Source organism: Balaenoptera physalus, assembly GCF_965194825.1.
Source record: "Balaenoptera physalus genome assembly, chromosome: X".
NCBI classification, from domain to species: domain Eukaryota; kingdom Metazoa; phylum Chordata; class Mammalia; order Artiodactyla; family Balaenopteridae; genus Balaenoptera; species Balaenoptera physalus.
Window position 1 is genome coordinate 133,935,785 of NC_138903.1, and position 23,636 is coordinate 133,959,420.

At 47.9% G+C, this 23,636-nt stretch overlaps 2 protein-coding genes across 4 annotated transcripts in view; one reads left to right on the top strand and one right to left on the bottom strand.

Annotated features, from left to right (window-relative positions):
• Positions 1–3,697: 3,697 nt before the first annotated feature.
• On the top strand, positions 3,698–6,548 carry LOC309652212 (uncharacterized protein; the record flags this gene model as incomplete). The annotated part of the gene is made up of 7 exons (XM_082445726.1): positions 3,698–3,718; positions 3,790–3,797; positions 4,506–4,563; positions 4,669–4,728; positions 4,821–5,572; positions 5,877–6,005; positions 6,204–6,548. The coding sequence occupies 7 exons, from the start codon at positions 3,698–3,700 to the stop codon at positions 6,313–6,315; spliced, it is 1,140 nt and encodes a 379-aa protein (XP_082301852.1). The 3' UTR covers positions 6,316–6,548.
• Positions 6,549–12,423: 5,875 nt separating this feature from the next.
• Positions 12,424–23,636, bottom strand: part of GAB3 (GRB2 associated binding protein 3) — a 57,131-nt gene continuing 45,918 nt past the window's right edge. The window contains exons 7-10 of one of the 3 annotated variants that reach the window (XM_082447847.1): positions 23,535–23,616; positions 22,436–22,538; positions 14,570–14,686; positions 12,424–13,258 (exon numbers count right to left, since the gene is read on the bottom strand). In XM_082447847.1, the coding sequence (XP_082303973.1) occupies positions 13,142–13,258; positions 14,570–14,686; positions 22,436–22,538; positions 23,535–23,616 (419 nt within the window). In that variant the 3' untranslated portion in view covers positions 12,424–13,141. Of the gene's footprint in view, positions 14,687–22,434; positions 22,539–23,534; positions 23,617–23,636 lie in introns of those variants that run through there. The other 2 variants (XM_082447846.1, XM_082447848.1) reach the window with 2 other exon arrangements.

Consider the following 23,636-nt stretch of genomic DNA (forward strand, 5'->3'; position numbering starts at 1 on the left):
GGGGCTACTCTTCGCTGCGCTGCACGGGCTTCTCATTGCGGTGGCTTCTCTTGTTGGGGAGCACGGGCTCTAGGAGCGTGGGCTTCAGTAGTTGTGGCACAGCGGCTCAGTAGTTGTGGCACGCGGGCTCAGTAGTTGTGGCGCACGGGCTTCGTTTCTCCGCGGCATGTGGGATCTTCCCCGACCAGGGCTCGAACCCGTGTCCCCTGCATTGGCAGGCGGATTCTTAACCACTGCGCCACCAGGGAAGCCCGTTCACGCACATTTTCAGTTTTATAAAGTGCTGAACTTATTTTACTAAAATCTTTAGGATTCCTTTTGTAAACAGCTTTACTGAGATAGAATTCCATACCATGCAATTCGCTCACTTAAAGTGTACAATTCGGTGGTGCTCAGGTTATTCACATGTTTGTGCAATCATCACCTCAATTTTAGAATATTTTCATCACCCCAAAACGAAATCCTGCACCCCTTAGCCGTCATCCCCTAGTCCCAGTCTCTCCCCAAGCTCTAGGCAACCACCACGAATCTAATTTCTGTCTCTATAGGTTTGCTATTCTAGACATGTCATACAAATGGAATCATACAATACGTGGTTGTGATACTGTGATTTACAAGAAATATATATTTGGTCGTTCAGATGACCAAATATTTATTTCTCATATATAGTTGGTCTTCAGTCCACAATTCCTGGGTCACAGCTCCCAAAACCCTTCGAATTTCCTACGTGTTGAGAATGACAGAGATGTCGCTTATGACAGGAACGAGGTGACTTTTAGGTGGCGCCTAACAACGTGCCTCCTACTTGCCAGGAGAACCAACCATGTGGTCGGAAGCTTGGAACTTTCAGCCCCACTCCCCGGCCCCACCCGATCTCCGGGGAGTGGGGAGGGGCTGGAGCTTGACTCCATCACCAACGGCCAATGATTTCACCAGTCACACTGTATAATGAAGCCTCCATAAAACCCAAGAGGACTGGGTCCAGAGGGCTCCCGGGTTGGTGAACACGTGGGGGGTGCTGGGAGAGTGGCCCCTGGTGACGGCGTGGAAGCTCCGGGCCCTTTCCTCATGCCTCGCCCTGTGCCTCTCTTCCATCTGGATGTTCATCTGCATCCTTTATCATACCCTTTTAGAATAAACTGGTAAACGTAAGTTAGTGCTTCCCTGAATTCTGTGAGCTGCCCTAGCGAATGAGTCAAACCCAAGGAGGGGGACGTGGGGACCTCCCATCTGTAGCCAGCCAGTCAGAAGCACAGATAACAACCTGGGACGGTGACTAGCAGCTCAAGTTGGAAGGGGTGGGCGGTCCTGTAGGACTGAACCTGTAACCTGTGGAATCGGATGCTATCTCCCGGGAGAAAGGGTCAGAGTGGAGTTGACTCCTCGGACGCCCTGCCGGCGTCCGAGAATTGCTTGGTGTTATGTGGGAACCCACCCCAGCCAACACACACACATCCTGGAATTGGGTCCAGAAATCCAAAGGAGTGGTCTTTTGTGACTGGCTTCTTTCACTCAGCGTATTGTTTGCAAGGTTCATCCTTGTTGTTTCATGGATCTGATTTCATGGTATGGCTGCATAACACTCCATTGTGTAGCCATACCACATTTTATTCACCCGTTCAGCATTTGGTGAACACTTCGGTTGCTTTCGCTCGTTGGCCATTATGAAGAATGATGCTATGAACATTCATGTGCAATATTTGGTTGGACTTATTCTTGCTTAGGAATTTTAACCTGCATGAATGAGTGAGATTGATATATAATTTTCTACTTGTGTTAGTGCTCTTTGTTTTGGTATCAAGTTATTTTAGCCTTACAAAATAAGCTGCGTAGTATTTCCTCTTTTTGCCTTTCCCTGGAGGTGCTTGTGTAAGACTGCAATGATCGCTCCCTTTTGATAGAAGGTTTCTGTAAAGTTTTGGGGGCCTCGTGATCCTTTGTAGTAAAAACTTCCCTACGTATTCAGTTTCTCTAATAATTTGTGTTTTCTGTTTTTACTTGAGTCAGTTTTTAATAATATTTTTCTGAGAATTTGCCTGTTTTCACTAAAGTTTTCAAATTCACTCAATATGAAGTTGTTCATACTATTCTCACGTCATTAATCTCTGATGTATTTGCAATTATTACCTCCTTTGCATTCTTAATATTGTTTATTTGCATGCATTGCTTTCTCTTGATTGGTTGCGTTCAATTTTAATCTCTTAAAAGAGCAAATTAGGTCGGTGGTGATTCTAATTTTGCTGTTTATTTTGTTAATTTCTGTTCTCACTTTTATTCATTTTCCTTTCATGGGGTTTATTTCTTCAATTTATTATTATGAAAACTTTCTAATAATCAGCCAAATTGAAGAAGATATGCTATGAACACCCATATACCTACCATCCACATTCTACCACTAACATCTGACTACAGTGAACTATTTGTGAGTCTTTGGACTGAGGATTGGTGTCTTTCATGAACTGTGAGAAACTGACATTATCCCTTCACATACTGCTTCTCTATTTTTTCCCTATTATCTCCTTCTGTAAGGCCGACTGGACAAATGTTTGACCTTCTCATGCTATCTTCCATTTCTCCACTTTGTTTATGTTTTTATCTCCTTGTCCTGACTTATCAGTAACTTCAAAACTATATTCTAGTTCACTACATTACTCTTTGGGTTTAGTCTGTTTAACTCACCCATTGAGTTTCTAATTACATCCCTATTTTTATGTCTAGAAGTTCTAAATGGTCTTTTCTAATCCACCTGGTCATTTTTAAATAGTATCTTGTGACTCAGTCCAACTTTCAACTCCTCATCTTCTTTTTTAAATATATAAAACATAGTTATTTTATATGTGAAATCTAATATTTCTAATAACGACTTACTTCTATATGTGATTTTACTTTTTGTACTTCCTATTGATCCTCAGGATTTGCAATTTCTCAATACTTTTGGCCCGAGAGATCCCCTTTCCTTTCTTGGCAGTTGAGTTTTAGATTTAAAAAATACATTTAAAACTATATTCTCTACCATTTTAAGATGATTTTTATATGGTGGTCATGTGGTTTTCACGGTACCCTGCCTACTGAAGTGCTTCATCAAATTTTAAAAAATAGAACAGGGACTTCCCTGGTGGCGCAGTGGTTAAGAATCCACCTGCCAATGCAGGGGACACGGGTTCGAGCCCTGGTCCGGGAAGATCCCACGTGCCGCGGAGCAACTAAGCCCGTGCGCCACAACTGCTGATCCTGCGTGTCACAACTACTGAAGCCCGCGAGCCACAACTACTGAAGCCCTTGCGCCTAGAGCCCGTGCTCCGCAACAAGAGAAACCACCGCAATGAGAAGCCCGTGCACTGCAACGAAGAGTAGCCCCCGCTCGCCGCAACTAGAGAAAGCCCGCGCACAGCAACGAAGACCCAACGCAGCCAAAGAGAAATTAATTAATTTTTAAAAAAGAATATGTTTTTAAAATATCCTGCTGGTCATCAAGAAGATAACAGCAATACCAATGTTTTTGGAAATGGGCGAAGGATATGAATAGGCTAGTTACAGAAAAGGAAATCCCCAAAGGTCGCAAGAATATAGTAGGAGTGCAGACGGGTACAGCCATAGCAGAGAGCAGCGTGGCGCGACTGAATCCAATGACGGCTGCCCATCCCTAAAGCCCAGCAATTCTGCTCCTGGGAACTTGCCACTGGTCCCCTTAATGGGTATGTATGAGGATGTCCATCAGGTATTTTTCGCGGAGGCGGGAGTCAGAGCCCCCTAGACGTCCCACTGACCCTCCTTCTGCCCTTATTTCAGACCCTCAGGTGGGTCTGGTTAATTCATGAGTTTCCTCTTGTGATATGGACGACAGCAGAAGCCAACATGCTAGACCCTTGCTCAGTACATTCTCTGGGCTTTTCCCGCACATGTCCAACCAGTGTCCACGCCTACTCACTACCTACCCATGTGAGTCCGGTTCTGCACTGATGGTTTTTTTTTTTTTTTCTTTTTCCAGTGATGATGATTAAAACCTATTTGCTAAACCTAAAACTAAAAAACTATAAGAATGTCTGCTCATGGCTGCCCCTCTGCAACTCCCACAGGGGAACCTGGGACAGAGAGCTCATTGAGTCTTCCGTAAGTGACTGTGAGGCTTTAATTCCCACTTGGCTTTCGTACAGGACCGCGGCTCGGCCTCCCTAGTCAGTCGGCTGTGGTGGGAGTGGGTACAGCGTGGAGATCAGCAGATGCAGGGCCCCTGCTGCGTCTGGAGAGCCAGTGTTAAAGCTTCACCAGTGCAGCACTGGCAGCCCGGGCGAGGGCGCCTGCTGAGTGAGCGTCCACCTCGGGGCAGCCTCTGGGGCCGAGGGCAGGGCTGCGGAAGGACGATGACCAGCCCAGCGGGTGGAGGAGTGGCCTGCAAACAGCCGAGAGGAAGCCAGACCGGCCCGTGTCACCTCCTGGCCCTGGGACACGAGGGGCCGGGCCGGCCCAGGGGGGACCTGTGAGGCCTTGGCTGGCGCATCTCTCAGGACAGCTGACGTGGATCAGCTCTCCGGCAGGAAAGATGCTGTTTCTGGGTTCGGTCAGGTAAGTCAGTGGCTCCCCGCTAAGAGTACGCACGGGAACCTAGCCCGGGTTAGCTGAGCAGCGCTGGCCTATGGCCTGAGCGTCCAGTCCCTCCCCCTCCCCCAGCTCACCCATGGAAGCCCTAACCCCGCCACGGGACGGACTCTGGAGGCGGGCCTTTGGGAGGTAATAGGGTCTGGACGAGGTCATGCGGGTGGCACCTCCATGATGGGGTCAGTGAAGACGCCCACCAGCCCTGACCTCCCCGCTCGGCGGAGACCCCGCTGCTTGGAGGTCCTACGCTTCCCCTGCTGTTTGCGGTTTACTCTGGGCTTTACCGGGGGGCAGGGTCGGAGGGCTATGGGGGTGCGTGGGTGGCCCTTATTGCCTGGAGCAGATGGTTTGGGAGACGGGTCAAGGCCTCGGGAACGGAAAGGCGGCGTTCCCGGCTCGGCGGTGACTCCGTGGGCACTCGGCGCCCGCCCCACGCCTCCCGGCCCCGGACAGGAGGGGCCGGTCTGCGCAGGCGCATCCGGGGCGCCCGAAAGGAGCGGGGCTTCACGCCGGAGCTGAGTCTGTGCAGCCCGACGGGGCCTCCGGGGCGGCCGGCGGGGGGCAGGGTGGCAGCCAATCCGGAGCCGGGAGGCGTCGTCAGGGGTGTCTGCGCAGGCGCCCTGGGCGTCCCGGGGCCGAAGGGGCGGGGCCGCGTGAGGCGCGCAGGCTCTCCTCGGCTCTCAGAGGGACGCGCGGCGGCCATGCAGGCCCCGGGGGACGGCGGCGCGGCAGGCGCAGGGGGCCGAGGTGGCCAGCAAAGCTCCGGAACTCCTGGTTGCCGGAGAAGATCAGGTAGCCCTGAAGGCGAGGGTGGTCCCCGGCGCCCGGAAGCCCGGCGTGGGCCTGGCCGAGGAGGAGCAGCGAGGGGAGGCCCTGCTGCAGGCCGTCAGGGTGGGCGGGCGTCACGTGCCCTAAGACGACGTGGTGGAGGTGCAGCGCTCGCGGCTGTCGGGCCTGGAAGAAGACAGCTGGTGCTGTATCCTTTCCGTGGAGCCTCCCTGGGCTGGGGCAGCGGTGCGGTGGCCGGGTACGTGGCGGCCGCCTGCGGAGGGGACGGAGGGGAGCGCAGGGCGCAGTCAGGGGCAGCAGGGGCGGGCAGCCTGGCAGGAAAGGGGATTGTCAATGCCTGAGGAGCCTGGAGGGTGGGGAAGGACCGAAGGGTTAGGGAGGCGGCTCCGGGCGGTCTCATCCTGGGGTAAAAACGGGCCTCTGAGGTGTGGGCAAGCCCGAGATACCAGCAGATTCAGTAGCGGATGGTGCCTTAACCACGTCTCCCCCAGCAAGCTCACAGTGCCTTTCCGATCCCAACTGGAGGCACACATGGCCCACAGAGCTCTGATCGCAGGTGCCCAGCGTGACCCAGGCGTGATTCGGGAGGAATATACAGTGAATGGCAGTGCCCTAACTATGTGAGTTCTAGAAGAGTCTGCCGTGGGCGGGGGTCGGTGGCAGGTGCTGGGATCTGATCTCTGTCTTAAGAGTGCTGTGATGGGGCCGCCCATATACGGGCTTGGTATAAGGAGGGGGCTGGGGGCTGGGGGCTGGTGCCCTGGACCTACGTGAGCGATCTCCCCTTTAACCTGATTTCCCTTTTCCCTCACTTGTAGTAGATGGACTGCTGAAGACCTTGATCTCTTCCGAATTTCCATCGACTCCGTCCTCGATCAGCTTTCCCGGGTGATTGGGAATATTCAGCGCCTTTGGCCCCTGCCCCCCTAAAGGCTACGCGAAGGAAAGGGGGCTGAGGGCTAACCTTGTGTCCCCTACTAGGCAAGGCTTAGGGAATTCAAACTTGAGTAATCACCACTTTGTTATTTGGGTTTAATGTTTTGCCAGTACTGGCCCTTGGTATCGCTTGGTTCACTTGTTTGGTTTCCCTGCGGCTCGAGGAGTGGGATGCTTCAATGTGTATTACTGCAGAAAATAAAACTAGGCTACTGTTTTGTGTCACAGTTTCTTTTCAGCTGATGCATTTCTGGATTTTTTATCTTTGTCCTCGTGTTGGAGGGAAGGTTCTGGAATTCAGATATTCCAGTAGTACAAGGTAATTGAAGACAGTTTAGGAAAATGAAAATCAAGCCCGATGTTCAGCACTAACTACTGTCAACATTTTAGAACTATTATTTTAGTTGTACTTGCACGCTAAATGTATAACGGTATGCAATGTAGAAGTCATCAAGTTTAGCATTAAATTTTTTCCTGACTTTTTTTCATTTAACATACTAGCTTCTCCACATTCTAAAAACTCTTCAAAAATATGTTATTGAGTGAAGGTATATAAGATGCATCATAATGTAATCATTGAACATTTAAGTTGTTTTCAGTTTTTTCATTGCTACGGTTAACGATTCAATGGAATTCATGTATGTAATTCTTTCCATGAATGGTTATTTCCTTAAAGTATTTTCCAAAAGTTAGAAATATTGATCTAAATGTTTACTTTTCTATTTCTTTTTTGAGACTCTTGATCACAGGGAATTCCCTGTCAGTCCAGTGGTTAGGACACCGTGCTTCCACTGCAGGGGGCACGGGTTCGATCCCTGGTTGGGGAACTAAGATCCTGTAAGCCACGCGGCATAGAAAAAAAAAGAGAGAGAGAGAGAGAGGAAACAGACTATCTTTAAAAAAAAAAAGACTCTATCACAATTTCTCTTCAGAAAATACACCCACTACCAGATTTCTGGTTTCCTAACATCCTTGTCACAATTGGCTTGGTTTCCTACTAAAATTAAAAACTTGGTTTGCACAAGAAGAGAAAAACCCTAGGCACAGTAAAATAGCAGTGTTGTGGCTGACTGGACTTGTTTCAGATCAGTGCAGAAAAGTGCTGGTACAAGAACAATTAGTTGAGCGTTTGGGCAGGCGGAGTTAGCTCCCTCTGATATCCTTTATCCTGTGATCTTGCTAAACTCACTGACTGGTTCTCCTCACTCTTGTACATTGCATTCGGTTTTCTACATAGACAATCACGTTGTCTGCAGAGAAAGCTTTACTTCTTCCTTTCCGATTGGGATGTCTTTTATCAATTGATCTGTCTCCTCATAACGGGCTGGAGTTTTCTGAATCTTAGCATACCCTTTTCCTTGGGTGCTGGGTATTTTTTTTCCTAAGTATATTCCAGAACTTCAAAAAATCTAATATTGTTAACTTACTTGGAAACAGTTTGATCCTTTTGAGTCTTGCCTTGAGACTTTATGGGTGGGAGCAGAGCAGCTTTTAGTTTTCCACACTACTGAGACAAGATCCCTCTGAGTACTGTATATGATGTCACCCGAATTCGGAGTTTCGACTAGCGGACCCTCCGCCCTTGGGCACGGTTCTCCCCCTGTGCCGCTGTGTCCTCTCCGGTCCTCCACCCGCCAGCTCCGGCTGCCTGCGCTCTGCGATCCACCCCCGAGACCCGGGGAGGCGGCTGGACTCGGTCCGGACAGTCCGTGTAGACAGCAAGCTGGGGCAGCTGCACGGCTCACCTCTTCGGGGTCTCAGCTCCCAGAGGTCACTGAGGGTCCTCCCTCGCCTGAGGCCCAGTTTCTTCACAGCCTGTGTTTCATATCTTTTGGCTGCATTTAGGGGATCCTTGCCAGCCAGTGGCGGGGAGATCCGGTCCCTGTTCCTGCATGTGCGTGAGCGGAGTCTGCCGGGACAGAACCCAGAGAGCTCTGGCCGCGTGGGCTGGAGGGAGGGGGACGCTGGTGCTGGGGATGGTGGCGGTGGGCATGGCGATGACGGTGATGAAGGAGCATCTCCCCCGCCGGCACGCAGCAGCTCTGGTGGCTACGGTGATGCTGCCTTTCAAAATATAAGTCAGATCACGTCTCCCCTGCCTAGTTCCCGTCGCGGGCTCCATTCTCACCCAGAACATAAGCCAGAGGTCCTTGTAATGGCCAGCAAGCCCCCACATTCTAATCTGTGAATCCCCCATTGCCCCTCTTACCTCCTCTGCTCTCTCTTGCTCACTCCACGCCAGCCACGCTGGCCTCTTGCCTGTGCCCTCAACATTCCAGGTTTTCTACTGAGTTAGGGCTTCTGCACAGTCTGTTCTCCCTGCCTTGAATGTGCTCTCCAATACTGCGCCTGGCTGACTCTCTCATCTCCTGCGAGTCTGCCCGGATCTCATCTTCTCACGCTACTTCTTCCTGCGGCCACCAACAGCGCAGTGTGCAGCCAATCCTCTTCATGCTGTTCTTTTCCACACCACTCATCCCCTTCTCTAATACAGTATAATTTACAAGTTGACTTTTTATTTCCTGCCTCTTCCCCATAGAGATAACCACTATTCTGACTTCTACCACCGTAGAGTGTGAAAGTGAATTAAAAGTCTCATGTTGAAGACCTAAACAATGGAAATGATTTAAAATTTCAAGACAGATATGAAACAGTTAGGATGCAATTGTTCATACAAAGGTAAGCAAAAGATGAAACTCATGGAAATGGAGGTTTTGACCATGAAACCAAGAGCAAAACCACAGTGCTGGACAGAAGCCAAATGGCTCTGATAAGGCAGAGGGGACGCGGGCCATGGATCGTTCTGCCTTCCCCATGGAGCTCGCCCAGGAACCGATGTCTGTACGCGGCGGCAGAGTGGGCTCAGGTTCGTTACCATCCCCGTGGAGCTCCAGTGACCTGGCAGCCTTGACCGTCCCCGCGGCTCTCCAGCCCCCCTCTGCCGTCGGTGAAGTGCCCGTGGCGGGGAGTGTGCGTCTCAGCTCTGCTGTCTCCCGTCGGGCCCCCTGCTCCAGCCTCCACCACTGCCACTCGCTCTCAGTTGCAGAAAATAAAAACTAAATTTATAACAACAAATGACAATTAAAATAGGGAAATGATAACGATAAATGCAATTTAAGATCAAGGAAAATAAAGAAGTAGAAAGCTGGCAACTTAGGGAGCTGTCTGCTGAAGTAAAGGGGCCAGAGCACGAGGGGCCTGGGGCTCAGAGACCTTTAGGTCAGGTTTCCCGGCCCCTGCTTCTGAGGTTAGCCCTGTGGGCCGACCTGCTCTCCTTTAGGTCAAGGGCTCGGTCTGGAGTGTGTGTCAGGAAAAAGCGTTCATGGTAATCAGCCTCGTACTTGACCAGGGGGAGGAATTTCACGTGGCTTCTCCTCCTTCCTCTCAGCACCAGGACTCCCGTTGGCTGTAGGGTCTCTGCTTTTGGCCTGTTTTCCCCAGACCTGAGCCCCTGCTATTCTGGTGGTCTCTGCCTCACATCGTGGCCTAGAGATGCTGCTGACCTGGCAGCCAGGGCAACTGGGAGTCTCAGCCATAGGGAAAAGGGAGGCGGTGGCACAAGAGACCCCCTCTGGGGAGAAGCAAGCTGGGCGCTGTTGCTTTTTAATGTCAGTAATGACAAAGGTGGTGTTATACGTGGTATCTGGCAGAGCCGGTAACTTTACTGCCAATGATCGGAGCTAGTTGCTGACCCAGGTGTCAAGATGTGGTTTGGCTGAGCAGGAGCAGCGCTGCTTACAGCCACCCGCTCAACTGTTTGCAGCGAAGTAACATGGATGCAGGTCATGCCATGGGAGTCAGGTGAAGTCTGTTGTACTTGAAAATGGCAGTGAAGTCTACTTCCACTTATTCAGGTTTCAGAATGTGTCCCGGAGTTTTTCAGATGTCGTCACTTAAATAAGAGGGCACTTAGGTCACGATTCCTCTCCTTATAAGACTTTTATTAATGCCAGACATGAAATAGTAAAAGCGTAGTGAATTGTTACACATCTGCACGGTTGTGGGTACAAAGGTGGTTTGAACGGGGCCCGAGGAGGAGGCCTTGAGAGGGGGGAAGCCAGGCCTAAGGGGAGCCATCAGTCTCGACCCGGACCCAACGGCCACGACTCAGCTGCTGCTTGCTGCGTGGTGAATTGGTCTGGACACTGAGTCCCCAGGGTCACACCATGCGCTTGTAGCCAGGCTGTGTGCTGGGCCTCAGGGCTCCTCCCTCCCCGAGGAAAGCTTAACTCCCAACGTTCCTGGGCCTGTGGACTTAGGCTTGAGACCCTTCGGTCCCCCTTTCTGCATGACAAAACCCCTGATCTGGAAGTATTTCCTAATGAAAGGAGACGGAAGGAAACGGAGCAAAAAGGAGCTACAGAAAATAATGCGAGATTAATTGCTGCACTGTCCTGTTGATTCCCAGATCTTCTAGAAAGGTGTACTCTGCGCAGTGTACAGACATGCCACGTGTACTTGACTTGGAGTGGTATCTGGGATCATTTCTGGTAAAAAAAAAAAAACACAAAAATCCCTCAGACCCCATCACAATCATAGCCCTCCATTACACGTGGATTACCTCTGCCGGAAAACAAGATTTGGCCGGCATCGTTGTGATTTACGGTGCCTTTCCCAGGAGCATATGCTGCCGTCAGCTCAAAACTACCTGTATTTTGTGTCCCTGAATCATTACGCCTTTGTGTAGCCATCCATTAGCAGTTTTATCAAAGCAAGACATAATCCCGTACACCCTGGGAATCCCATACACCCAAGACATAATCCTATACGCCCTGGCGAAGTCATATTTTTTTAAATCCCTAATCACTTCCAAACAAGTCACACTGCTCAAGTGTCTATTGTTTCGTGCAGTAAGTATGTCCCTGGAAACGTTTTGTAGAAACAGATTTTTGTTTTTTGGTCAACTGGATGACATTTCACTGCCGACAAAATTTCAGCTGCCTTTACTATTCCAATCTATCCTCAATCTGCTGAGGTACTTGACACTTGGACGTCCAGTTTTTCTGCACTGGCCTTTGTCAGGCAATCAGTGACCCAAACACAGGTGGCCCACACATAGGGAAGCCACCATCTATGGGAACTGGCAGTCCGTAGCCCTGGATTCCTGCCTGAGGCTCTGTGACTCCTTGCAAGTCACAGAAGGAAGAAGGCAGCTCCTTACAGGCTCTGGCCGGGGAGCAGGCCGTGGGCTCAGGGAGCCCTCTCGTGGCTCCATCCAGGCTCACTAAGGACTCTTAACTTAGTCCAAGCCCTTGGCAATTGCCCCCCGTCTTGCTCTGGGAAGAAAATGATGTCACCAGACCGTGCTGCTTTGAACATCAAAATTACTTCTTTTCTGGGCTGAAAAGCCAAGATTTTGGCACTTACCTTCGGAGCAGTTCGAGACCCTGAAACCCTACAGCAAAGCCTACAGTTGCCCTGCCTAACCCTGGCTGCCGCAGACCTGCCCGCCTATGTGATCCATCCCCGTATATGAGACACCGTGGCCGAACAGTGGGCCAGAACCTGCCGACTACCCAGTTGTTCAGATTTGTCTTCTGGCTGCAGGTGCTCAGAAGGATCAGGTAGGGGCATTAAGTAAAACTCCGTGCCCAATCGAGCCTGTCGTCTGGGTCCCCTGAACCCCAGTGCCCCAGGAAGGAAGGGGTGACAAGATGCCCTCATTGCATGGTGGGAACGTGTGCACGCTCCAGAGCTAGTCACCACTAAAGCAGAAGGGAAACATTAGCCGGGAAACCCGAGACTTGAAGTCACCGGTTTTTGGTTGGTTTGTTTGCTGTTGTTTTTTGGGTCATAACAATCACTCAGAAGCTTGAGTCCAGCACAGTGTGGCCAGGGATAGCTTTCCCCGGGGTGGCAAAGGTTCTTCTGCCAGCACTAGCCAGCTCATGGGACACACATGGCAAGGGGACCATGTGAACCAAGCATGGACTTCACACTGATGGTCGGGAGGTGTCTCTAATGGTAACTGCTGATTACGCTAGAGTGCCCCGTTTGGACACCACACAAAGAAACCCTGGCTCGACAGGCATACCTTTCAAGTGGAAAAGCACCTGCTCAAAATCCTATGAAAGGGAGAGGAGCTGATGAGTCATCCCGTGTCTGCACGTGTCTCCCACGCGTCTCCGAAGTTACCCTAAGTGACTGAGGCAGCATTAGACGGCGGAAGGAGCCGGACTCGCTGTCTCACTCCATGAGTCATCCTGGGCCAAGCGTTCCCTTCTCTGGTTCTTGGTATTGTTTTCCTCGAAGTGGGAGCAGTGATCGCCGCCAAGCCTAGCTTCCGAGGCCTTTGAGGGGAAGGGATGAGACGGTGCGTGTGAAAGCATGCCGGGAAAAGGCCAACAGCAAAGGGACACCCGGCCACAGGCGGCTGCTTAAGCACAACGATGTCCCTAGAGCCACCGGGGTCATCTGATATGCTCATGCCGGACCTCGGGACTCAATGCTCCTGTCACTCGCATTGTCTTCCTGCCACCATCCCTAGGCTTGGTGTCTTGCACTGTGTCCTCAGGGGTGGGGACAAGACGGTGTCCAGGCGCGTCTCTCCTCGGATCATTCATGATTCCAGCGGAAGCACAGGACAGAGGTCGAGACTTCAGGCGCTGGAGTCAAAAGATGTCATCCCGTTGGCTCCAATCTGCACGTCAAAGGCTCCACTGGAGAAGATTTCTGACGCCTCTTTTGCTTTGGTGGCTCCCACCCTGCCGGGATGGGGCTGTCTACGTCCCGGCGCACCGGCCTGAGGCTCGGCAGGGGCGAGCGCGGCCGCTGACGAGGGCCGGCCCCCCTCAGAGCCCCTGCCCGCAGCCCAGCGCCGTCACGCTTTGGACTGCCTCTCGTCCGTCCACTCCTGCTTTGTGCTCTGCAGAGCTTGCGTCTTCTGCTCGTCCACTTGCACGTAGTCTACTCTCTGCTCCTCTGAGAAGAGGAGTTTCTGAAGGGGGAGAACAGAAAGCTTTCGTTACATCCAATTTAAAAATTCGGCACAATGTCAGTCAGTCTCTGGTGGCTTACAGTGTCGAGTATTGGCTGGCCCTCCCTCCTGGGTCGTCACTTGCAGAAGTGTCACGCTGCGTGTGAATGTGCGTGAATCTCTCCTCACCTCCGCTCCCTTCAACTTGGCCCTAGCCAGCTGACTCGCCTTGACCAGTATAACGTGAGTGGGGTGACGGGTGCCCCTCCTAAAGAGAAGAGAGGCGTCCTGCGATCCTGCACTCTCCCTTTTTCCCCTGCCAGGACGCCGGCATGCCTCACGTGGGGACCGTGACGGACTGTCCCACAGGCGACAACTGAGAAGCCTTTGCGGTCGAAAGCCGCAGAGATTCGGGGCTTGTCTTCACTGCACAGCCGACCAGAACTGGCTAATGCACCGTCTGTGCTTCTCTGTCTATCCCGCTGACCAGCTTTGCTGGACTATCATTTTAGGTTTGTGGAATGAAACGAAAGGTAAAGGGCAAGTGGGAGCTCATTCAGCAAAAGGGAAGGGAAGCCTCCCAGACTCTTCTTTTCTCCACACACACAAAATGAAATTACACTGTATATTCTGTTCAGCAAGTGATTTTTCTCATCAAACAATAATACACTGTTAGCGCAGTCTAGACTACGACCATCCCTTGCTAAGAAATATTTAGCCGTTGTCCACTGCTTACCAGCCACTCATTCCATGGCTTCCCCTGTGCAGTGAGTGACAACAGTCAATGGCTAAGGTCCCTTACACGTATTAACTCACTGAATCCTCACGACAGGCTTCAACATAGGTGTTATTTCTGCTGACCACTCCACAGACAAGACTACTACTCAGAGGAGTCAAAACTGCCCAACCTGGCACTTGAGGCCCTTGACGGAGCTGTTTCAAAGCCAGCTGACAGCTCCCGTCACCACTCCCCAGAGTCTAGCCAAACGGGGCTGTTACTTCCTCCCTCAGCAGGCCCTTCCTATGCCTGGACTACACTTTACCCCACCCTCATCTCTGCCAGAGCAATTTCTCAACAAACCTTATGGTCCGAATTTTGAAGAGCACGAAGACTACGTCCATTTACACATAGACATGCAAAGAACGTTCCCCCCGAGGGAAATACACCAGGACTTCTGGGCGGCAGAATTAGGGCTGATTTGAAGACTCTTCACTGTACGTGTCTGTATGTCTCAGACTTTGCAAAGAGAACATCCATGGTGGAATCATCGAAACAAAATCCAAACCGAAATGGAATCTCCTGGGAATTCTCAGACACAGAGTACTTCCTACCTGCTGCACAGGGGCTGGTGACGCTGAGTTGAAGTCCAGGGCTAAATAATCCAGGCTGAATTTCCTCGTCCACGTCAGGGCTCCACTGCTCAGCAAGTTGGCTTCTCCGTGCTCCTCCTAGAAACCAACGTCACAGGATGCGCGTTACCAATTTCGGGCCGGGCCGCCCAGGGGAAGAGCAGCTGCCATCGGACAACAGCGGCCCGACGAGTCCTGTGCAGCTCGGCCTGCACCTCGGAAGGAGAGCTGGCTTTGAAATACAATACAGCCCATTTGGCCTTCACATGAAGCTATGCCTTCATTCACCATTGAAGCAGCTGGCCAAAATCTCCCCCAAGAAGAAATCATTTCACGGATCTGACAGGCCCATGATACCTTAGAGACTTTAAATCCTGAAAAGGTCAATCACACTTACGAAAGCTTTCGTAAAGACATCCCAAGTGCATTTAAAGATACTTTATACAATACAAACAGGGATAACGTGTGCAGCACACAGCCATGGCATCTCCATCCGGCTTCAGACTACACCACCGCTACACGACACACACGGCACATGCCGAGGGCCCCCTTCTACTGCTGCCTTCTTGCCCCCCAAGGGGGTGAGTGCTATCCTGAACTTGGTGTTTACCACTTTTGTTTTTAAAGATGGTTTTATGAATGTGTGAGTGTCCTTAAGTGACATACTGTTTTGTTTTGCCTGTTCTGAACTTTTATCAATAGAACCGTTATTGTATGCATTTTTGGTGACTTCAATTTGCGCTCCATTTACATACTTCACATTCACCCATGTCAGTGCCCTATTTCATTCATTTTCATTAGCATACATGATTCCATCGCATAATTTATTTAACTGTTCCACCAACAACAGACATTTGAGTTGTTTCCAGTTTGGAGGCTCTTACAAGCAATGCTGCTGTGAGCATTCATGCACCTGTGGAAGAATTTCTAGGGCGTGTCCCTGGGATGGGGGCCCCTTCAACTTGACTATCACCAGCCTGATATGAGGAAAATGGTACTTTACTGTGATTTGATTTTCCACGCCCTTGATAACTTAATTAACTGGCCATCCTTTCATATGTTTACGGGTCATTTCTTTTTTTCTCTTCTGTGAATTATCTGTTTTAGGTTTGTTTTTGTTTTGCTAATTTTTACACTGAAGTGTTTGTGTTTTTCTGATTTTTCTCAGTACTCCCTCACATATCTAAGAGACTAATAATTTGTTGGTTATGTGTGTTGCTAAGAGCCCATCACAGTCTACAGTGGGTTTTTCTTGGTGTTTTTTAAGTTAAGAATTGTTCTCGCTTTTAATGTAACATATCAAGATTTTCCTGAGTAGCTTCTTGCTCTTGTATTTTGTTTAAAGCGTTCTTCCTATGCTGAGGTTGTAATTTGTTTCCCCACATCTTCTTCTAAGTTATAACGTTTTTTCCTTTACATTTAAGTAATAATCTAGCCTCAACTGATTTTGACATGTGGTGGTGACACAGGGATACAATTAGTTGCCTTTTGTTCTGTTTGTACCCCACGTGGGCAGCCCTCCTTTCCCCAGGAATGCAGCCTCTGTTCACATATCACGTTCCCATATGTGACTGGCTGGTCAGTCCTGCTGACTGTTTTTGCTGCATCTGAGACACTCACTTCGCTTTTCTCCTTTAACGTGTTAATGAGCTTGACTGACTTGATAAGATTCCTTTAATTTATGGCCCTGACAGCTCACCTCTCAGGGGGTATTTGTAACAATAAGAGACTTGAAAAAAAATGTCTCTCCTTCTGGCACAGTTTTTGTTTCTTCCAACCTGTTTGTTTGGTTTCTGTCTTTATGCTAGAGCTTCCCTGAGATGTCTGATAAAATCATTGGCTGTCTGCTCATATTTAAGAGTGAAAGGCCAAAACGCTGATCCGAAGCTCCGACTACATGGGTGGTGCTCGTCAGCTGTGGGGTCCACTGCAAGGTGACCTTGCCGGACGATTTTCTTGGGGTGCCCCTAATATTATGACCCATGTCTTGCCTCTTGGGCTGCTCAAATAGGTCAGAGAACTGTCTTCGAATCTCTAGACCCAATTGTAAAGGTCTGGTTGTCAACATTCTGGAAGAGAGCCGCTGGAAAAGGGCTCGGGAAAGGCTCGCGTATCTATTGTGCATATGTACTTACGTTGCTTTTAGCCTAGTATTCTCGGTCAGATGTGTCTAGCATCCCCCAGGGCAGAGACCCCTTGTTTTACTCTCTCCAGAGACTACACTTCATCTTTTGTGTGAAGTAGGAGAGGGGAAGTCACAGAGGTCAGCCTCCGGGGAGTGGGGGTCTTGCCTTCCCCCGCAGTGTATTTAGGATTCAACTCTCTTGGGTCTGATAAATCATTTACTACAAATCCACCTGCTTTCCAGTTTCCAATACGTTACTGTGTTGTCTTCTTCAGTTCTTCACAGCCGCGTGGGTTTATGCCTTTAACAAATCCTTCACTGTGATTTTAGAGGATGGTTTGGGACGGAGGGAAAACAGAAGTCCGTGGTCAATCTGCCGTCTTTACCGAGATGTCCATGAACAGGTTCTCAAATGTGAAACCCACTTTGCGTGCCTGGAAAAATTCCGACTTGTTCGTGCATATTTTTTAAATTAATTAATTAATTTATTTATCTTTGGCTGCGTTGGGTGTTCGTCGCTGCGTGCGGGCTTTGTCTAGTTGAGGCGAGCGGGGGCTACTCTTCGCTGCGCTGCACGGGCTTCTCATTGCGGTGGCTTCTCTTGTTGGGGAGCACGGGCTCTAGGAGCGTGGGCTTCAGTAGTTGTGGCACAGCGGCTCAGTAGTTGTGGCACGCGGGCTCAGTAGTTGTGGCGCACGGGCTTCGTTTCTCCGCGGCATGTGGGATCTTCCCCGACCAGGGCTCGAACCCGTGTCCCCTGCATTGGCAGGCGGATTCTCAACCACTGCGCCACCAGGGAAGGCCCTCCTTTGCATTCTTAATATTGTTTATTTTCATGCATTACTTTCTCTTGATTGGTTGCGTTCAATTTTAATCTCTTAAAAGAGCAAATTAGGTCGGTGGTGATTCTAATTTTGCTGTTTATTTTGTTAATTTCTGTTCTCACTTTTATTCATTTTCCTTTCATGGGGTTTACTTCTTCAATTTATTATTATGAAAACTTTCTAATAATCAGCCAAATTGAAGAAGATATGCTATGAACACTCATATACCTACCATCCACATTCTACCACTAACATCTGACTACAGTGAACTATTTGTGAGTCTTTGGACTGAGGATTGGTGTCTTTCATGAACTGTGAGAAACTGACATTATCCCTTCACATACTGCTTCTCTATTTTTTCCCTATTATCTCCTTCTGTAAGGCCGACTGGACAAATGTTTGACCTTCTCATGCTATCTTCCATTTCTCCACTTTGTTTATGTTTTTATCTCCTTGTCCTGACTTATCAGTAACTTCAAAACTATATTCTAGTTCACTACATTATTCTTTGGGTTTAGTCTGTTTAACTCACCCATTGAGTTTCTAATTACATCCCTATTTTTATGTCTAGAAGTTCTAAATGGTCTTTTCTAATCCACCTGGTCATTTTTAAATAGTATCTTGTGACTCAGTCCAACTTTCAACTCCTCATCTTCTTTTTTAAATATATAAAACATAGTTATTTTATATGTGAAGTTTAATATTTGTAATAACGACTTACTTCTATATGTGATTTTACTTTTTGTAATTCCTATTGATCCTCAGGATTTGCAATTTCTCAATATTTTTGGCCTGAGAGATCCCCTTTCCTTTCTTGGCAGTTGAGTTTTGGATTTAAAAAATACATTTAAAACTATATTCTCTACCATTTTAAGATGATTTTTTTATGGTGGTCATGTGGTTTTCACAGTACCTTGCCTACTGAAGTGCTTCATCAAATTTTAAAAAATAGAACAGGGACTTCCCTGGTGGCACAGTGGTTAAGAACCCACCTGCCAATGCAGGGGACACGGGTTCGAGCCCTGGTCCGGGAAGATCCCACGTGCCGTGAAGCAACTAAGCCCGTGCGCCACAACTGCTGATCCTGCGTGTCACAACTACTGAAGCCCGCGAGCCACCACTACTGAAGCCCTTGCGCCTAGAGCCCGTGCTCCGCAACAAGAGAAACCACTGCATTGAGAAGCCCACACACCACAACGAAGAGTAGCCCCCATTCGCCGTAACTAGAGAAAGCCAGCGCGCAGCCAAAAAAATAAAAAGAAAGAAAGAAAAAGAAAATGAAGAACAAAGCTGGAGGAATCACACTCCCTGATTTCAAACTATACTATAATCAAAGTAGTGTGGTACTGGCACAAAAACAGACACATAGAATAATGGAACAGAATAGACCCCATAAATAAATCCATACTTATATGGTCGATTAATCTACGACAAAGGAGGCAAGAATATACAATGGAGAAAAGACAGCTTCTTCAATAAATGGTGTTGGGAAAACTGGACAGATACATGAAAAAGAATCAAACAGGACTACTTTCTCACACCATATACAAAAACAAATTCAAAATGGATGAAATTCAAGTACAAGACCTGAAACCATAAAACTCCCAGAAGAAAACATACACAGTATATTCTTTGACATGGGTCTTAACAATATTTTTTGGTTATGTCTCCTCAGGCAAGAGAAAGAAAAACAAAAAATAAATAAAAGGGACCACATCAAACTAAAAAGCTTTTGCACAGCAAAGGGAACTATCAATAAAACAAAAGGGTAGCCTACTGAATGGGAGAAGATATTTTCAAATGATACATCTGACTATAGGTTCATATCCCAAATATACAAATAACAAATACAACTCAACAGCAAAAAAACAAACAACCTGATTAAAAAATGGGCAGAGGACCTTAATAGACATTTTCCCAAAGAAGACATACAGGTGTCCAACAGATAGATGAAAAGATGCTCAACATCACTAATCAGCAAGTAAATGCTAATCAATACCAGAATGAGACATCACCTCACACCTGTTAGAATGGCCATCATCAAAAGAACACAAGTAACAAATTTGGTGAGGATGTGGAGAAAAGGGAACCCTCTTACACTGTTGGTGAGAATGTAAATTGGTGCAGCTGCTATGGAAAACAGTATGGAGGTTCCTCAAAAATTAAAAATATGATTCAGTAATTTCACTTCTGGGTATATATTCCCCCCCCCAAATACAAAAACACTAATTCGAAAAGATACATGCACTCTCATGTTCACTGCAGCACTATTTACAATAGCCAAGACATGGAAGCAACCTCAGTGCCCATCAATAGATAAATGGATAAAGATGTGTTATATGGATGTGTATATATATGTGTGTGTGTATGTACATGTGTGTGTGTATATATATATATATACACACACACACACACACACACACACACAATGGAATGTTACCCAGCAAAAAAAAAAAAAAGAACTCTTGCCATTATGATAACATGGGTGGATCTAGAGGCTGTTATGCAAAAGTTAAATAAGTCAGAGAAAGACAAATGCTACATGATCTTACTTATACGTGGAATCTAAACAAAACAATAACAAAAACCAAACAACAGGGGCTTCCCTGGTGGCACAGTGGCTAAGAATCCGCCTGCCAATGCAGGGGACACGGGTTCGAGCCCTGGTCCAGGAAGATTCCACATGCTGCAGAGCAACTAAGCCCACACGCCACAACTGCTGAGCCTGTGCTCTAGAGCCCGCAAGCCAAAACTACTGAGCCCGCGAGCCACAACTACTGAGCCCGCGAGCCACAACTACTGAAGCCCATGCGCCTAGAGCCTGTGCTCCACAAGAGAAGCTACCGCAATGAGAAGCCCGCGCACCACAACGAAGAGTAGCCCCCACTCACTGCAACTAGAGAAAGCCCGCGCGCAGCAATGAAGACCCAACGCAGCCAAAAAACAAAAAGCCAAAAACAAAAAAAGAAAACAGACTCATAGATACAGAGAACAAATGGGTGGTTGCCATAAGGGAGGGGGTGAAGAGTGGGCGGAATAAGTGAAGGGGATTTGGAGGTACACACCTCCATTATATAATAAGTAACCCATGGGAATGTACTCTACAGCATAAGGAACAGGATCAATAATATTGTAGTGTCATAGAGGGACAAATGTTTACTAGACTTATCATGGTGATCATTTCATTCATGCATGCAAATGTCAATCATTATGTAGTACACTTGAGACGAACAAAATGTTGAACGTCAACTATATTTCATTAAAAAATAAAGTAGCTAAAGAAGGATAGGTGACTTTAATAAAACAAAACTTGTATTTCAGCCCCTAGCCTAAATTTTTACATTCAGATAAGAACTTGTCCTCAAAGAGAAAAAAATTATGCATATGATTATGTACAAAATCGAAACTGAATTATATTAGTTCTGTCTACCAAATGGGTTGTTTTGTGGAACAACTGAAATAATGTAAATCAAAGTCATTTGAAAATATCATATTACTGAATTTAAAACACACAACTGAATGAGATGGGATAGGCTTTAAATTCATTTATGTGGTGGTTCCCTCAGAGCTACCTTCCTTCAGCCAGTTTTCTGGGCTCTTAATCTACTGTGTCATATTGCCTAGTAATGTACAGAGACAGTCATTAATCAATGATTATAAACAGGCAAGAAACCAATCCTGAATTATGTTGTTAACGAAACACTGGTCTTTCTCACAACCTCAAAGATCAGAAATAACTGCTAGTGTCTGGAATGACTCTGCACTTGCTTCTATGAGGCTATAGATTCACTTCCCTTCTCTGTTCTCTGGAGACAAAGCACAGCTGGGCAGTATCTTTTATAAGAGTGTTTTCTTCTAGAAGTTTCCCAAGGGCCATTACTAAGTGTGAAAAATATTGGGGATACCACAGCAGACTGGATATGAGCCACTTTCCACCTGCATATGGGTACTCACAGCACTTTCTAATCTGTCAAATAAAAAGGCAAAATGAAGCATTTAATTGCTGCTTCACTGGAGATGACTGTTTTGAGAATTTTAAATGCCTGTTACTGTCACGTATAGGAAGGCAGAGTTCTCTTCTCGAAAGTATATAGTCTCAGTGCCTTGAACACTGTCCTTCTAAGATCTCTTTTTCAAAATTTCATAGTTTAAACAGAGATTCTCTCTAGAGTTCCCTACATTTTAAAGATCTGGCTAAAGGGCCTGATAATTGCCAGAGGTGCTAAAAGACCCTCTTTCTCTTCAGTAACCCATTCTCAACAGAATCCAAAGTAGAGAGAATGGAAGGGACAACAGAGGGCAGGAGGAGAGATTGAACCATAAATCGTTCATCAAAGGATCGAGATGTCGGGTCTCTGTGCACTCTGGGCCACAGAAAGACTCTACCAGGAGTCTCCAGAGACTAGACCCATCCATGACCTGGGACACTGGGCCACCCTCCCAACAGGACTCTAAGTGATTCATCTTTGGTAAAGGTTCGGAGGCAGTCAGGGCAGGGCTACCCGGTGGTGTGGTGGAAGGGAACATCCAATGTGTGAGTTTTCACAGCTTAGACTCTGGGCATCCAGGGAGCTACAAACCTACTGGGGTCAAACACGATATCCCAGCCATGGTGAAAAGAATTGCTAGCATTTCCATTTTCCCATTACACGTTGCAGCCCTGGGTATACTTAAAACTGTGGCCTCAAAATGGTACGAGGAGCTGAATATTGCAGGAAAGAAAACCGACTTCATAACAACTTGTTCCCAGTCTGGAAAACACTGTAAGCTGGTATTACAGTCAAGTAATTGTTTTAAGATTTTACGGGACTTTCTGAACGCTATGTTTCCTTTACAATGAACTGGTAAGAATATAGATTGGGGTGAAGAATAAGAAGGGTGTGAAAAATATAGGATTACCATTTGCATGTAGCTTTGTTCCTCTTCTCTGGAAACAGAATTGGCAAAAAATCTTGCAGAATTAATACCATTTCTTTCTGGAGAGAGAAAGCTGGTTCGATTGCTAAGAACAGAAATATAGATGAGGTCAAAGCAATGTCTTACAGCTGCTCTGAAAGCCAGCCAAGAACTGACATGGCCCCTCTGGGGTTTCGGCCCTCGCCCCTCGCCCCCGCTTCCCCATGCAACTTCCTTCTGGCCAAAGCAATTCCTGAACCAGGAGAGAGACTACCCCGCAGCTGCCGTCCTGCTATGGGGCAAAGGGTTCCCAATTCTCAAAGGCTATTTTTTTTCCAGGCCCTCCATGTGACACAGCTCATGAGCTTTCTAGAAAGAGACCAAGGCATCATATCATTTAGAGAAAAACAAAACAAAACAAAAATGCTCCTTTGAGGCTCTTGTTTCCATTCAAAGCAACCAGGAAAAGTAAGGAAGTGTGGTCATTCCTTTGATAGGATGAGACCAAGACTATGAATCCACTTTCATCCTACTCCCAAGTTAGAAGCAGAGGCCAAGGCTCTGCAGTTCTGTCTGGAAATGTAGTTCACTGCAGAATTCTGCTTTACAGAGCCATTGTGTCCTGCGGCATATAGGGTGAACTAAGAAACTCCCAGGCCAGGCTCAGGACTCTGAAATTCCTACAAGGACTGAAATTGCTACAAGGTGAGATGAGAGAGTGCAGATACATTTGGGGGTTTGTCTACTGAGTCCATGTGAATTGGGATTAAAAAAGAACCTTTCTCTGTTGGTACTAGGGTTGTAGCATGTAAATAAGGATCTAAGGGACAGCTATCTCAGGCCGTGAGGATTGTGCAACAGAGAAGCAGACGTGAGAGAGAGGTTCCCAGCAGCACTCTCGTTCCCGATCCCATTGTCCTGGGAGATTCACTTATGGTCCTTCCTCTGTGACCTACAAAACACTTCCGGCTCGGGATAATAAATCCCATCCCTCGTTCGGCTTAAGCTAGATCGAGTGGGCTTCGACTACCTTTAGCCACCGAGGCCTGAGTAACACTGGGAGTGCACCAGATGAGGCCCCTGTGAGCAATCAAAGACTCACCAAGGCACAGTGCGGGTTCTGGTGAGAGACGTGTGTTCCTGGATGGTTGAGAGGCTTTTCAGGTCCAGGGGAGGTGACCGTGCTACAAGATAACACATGACA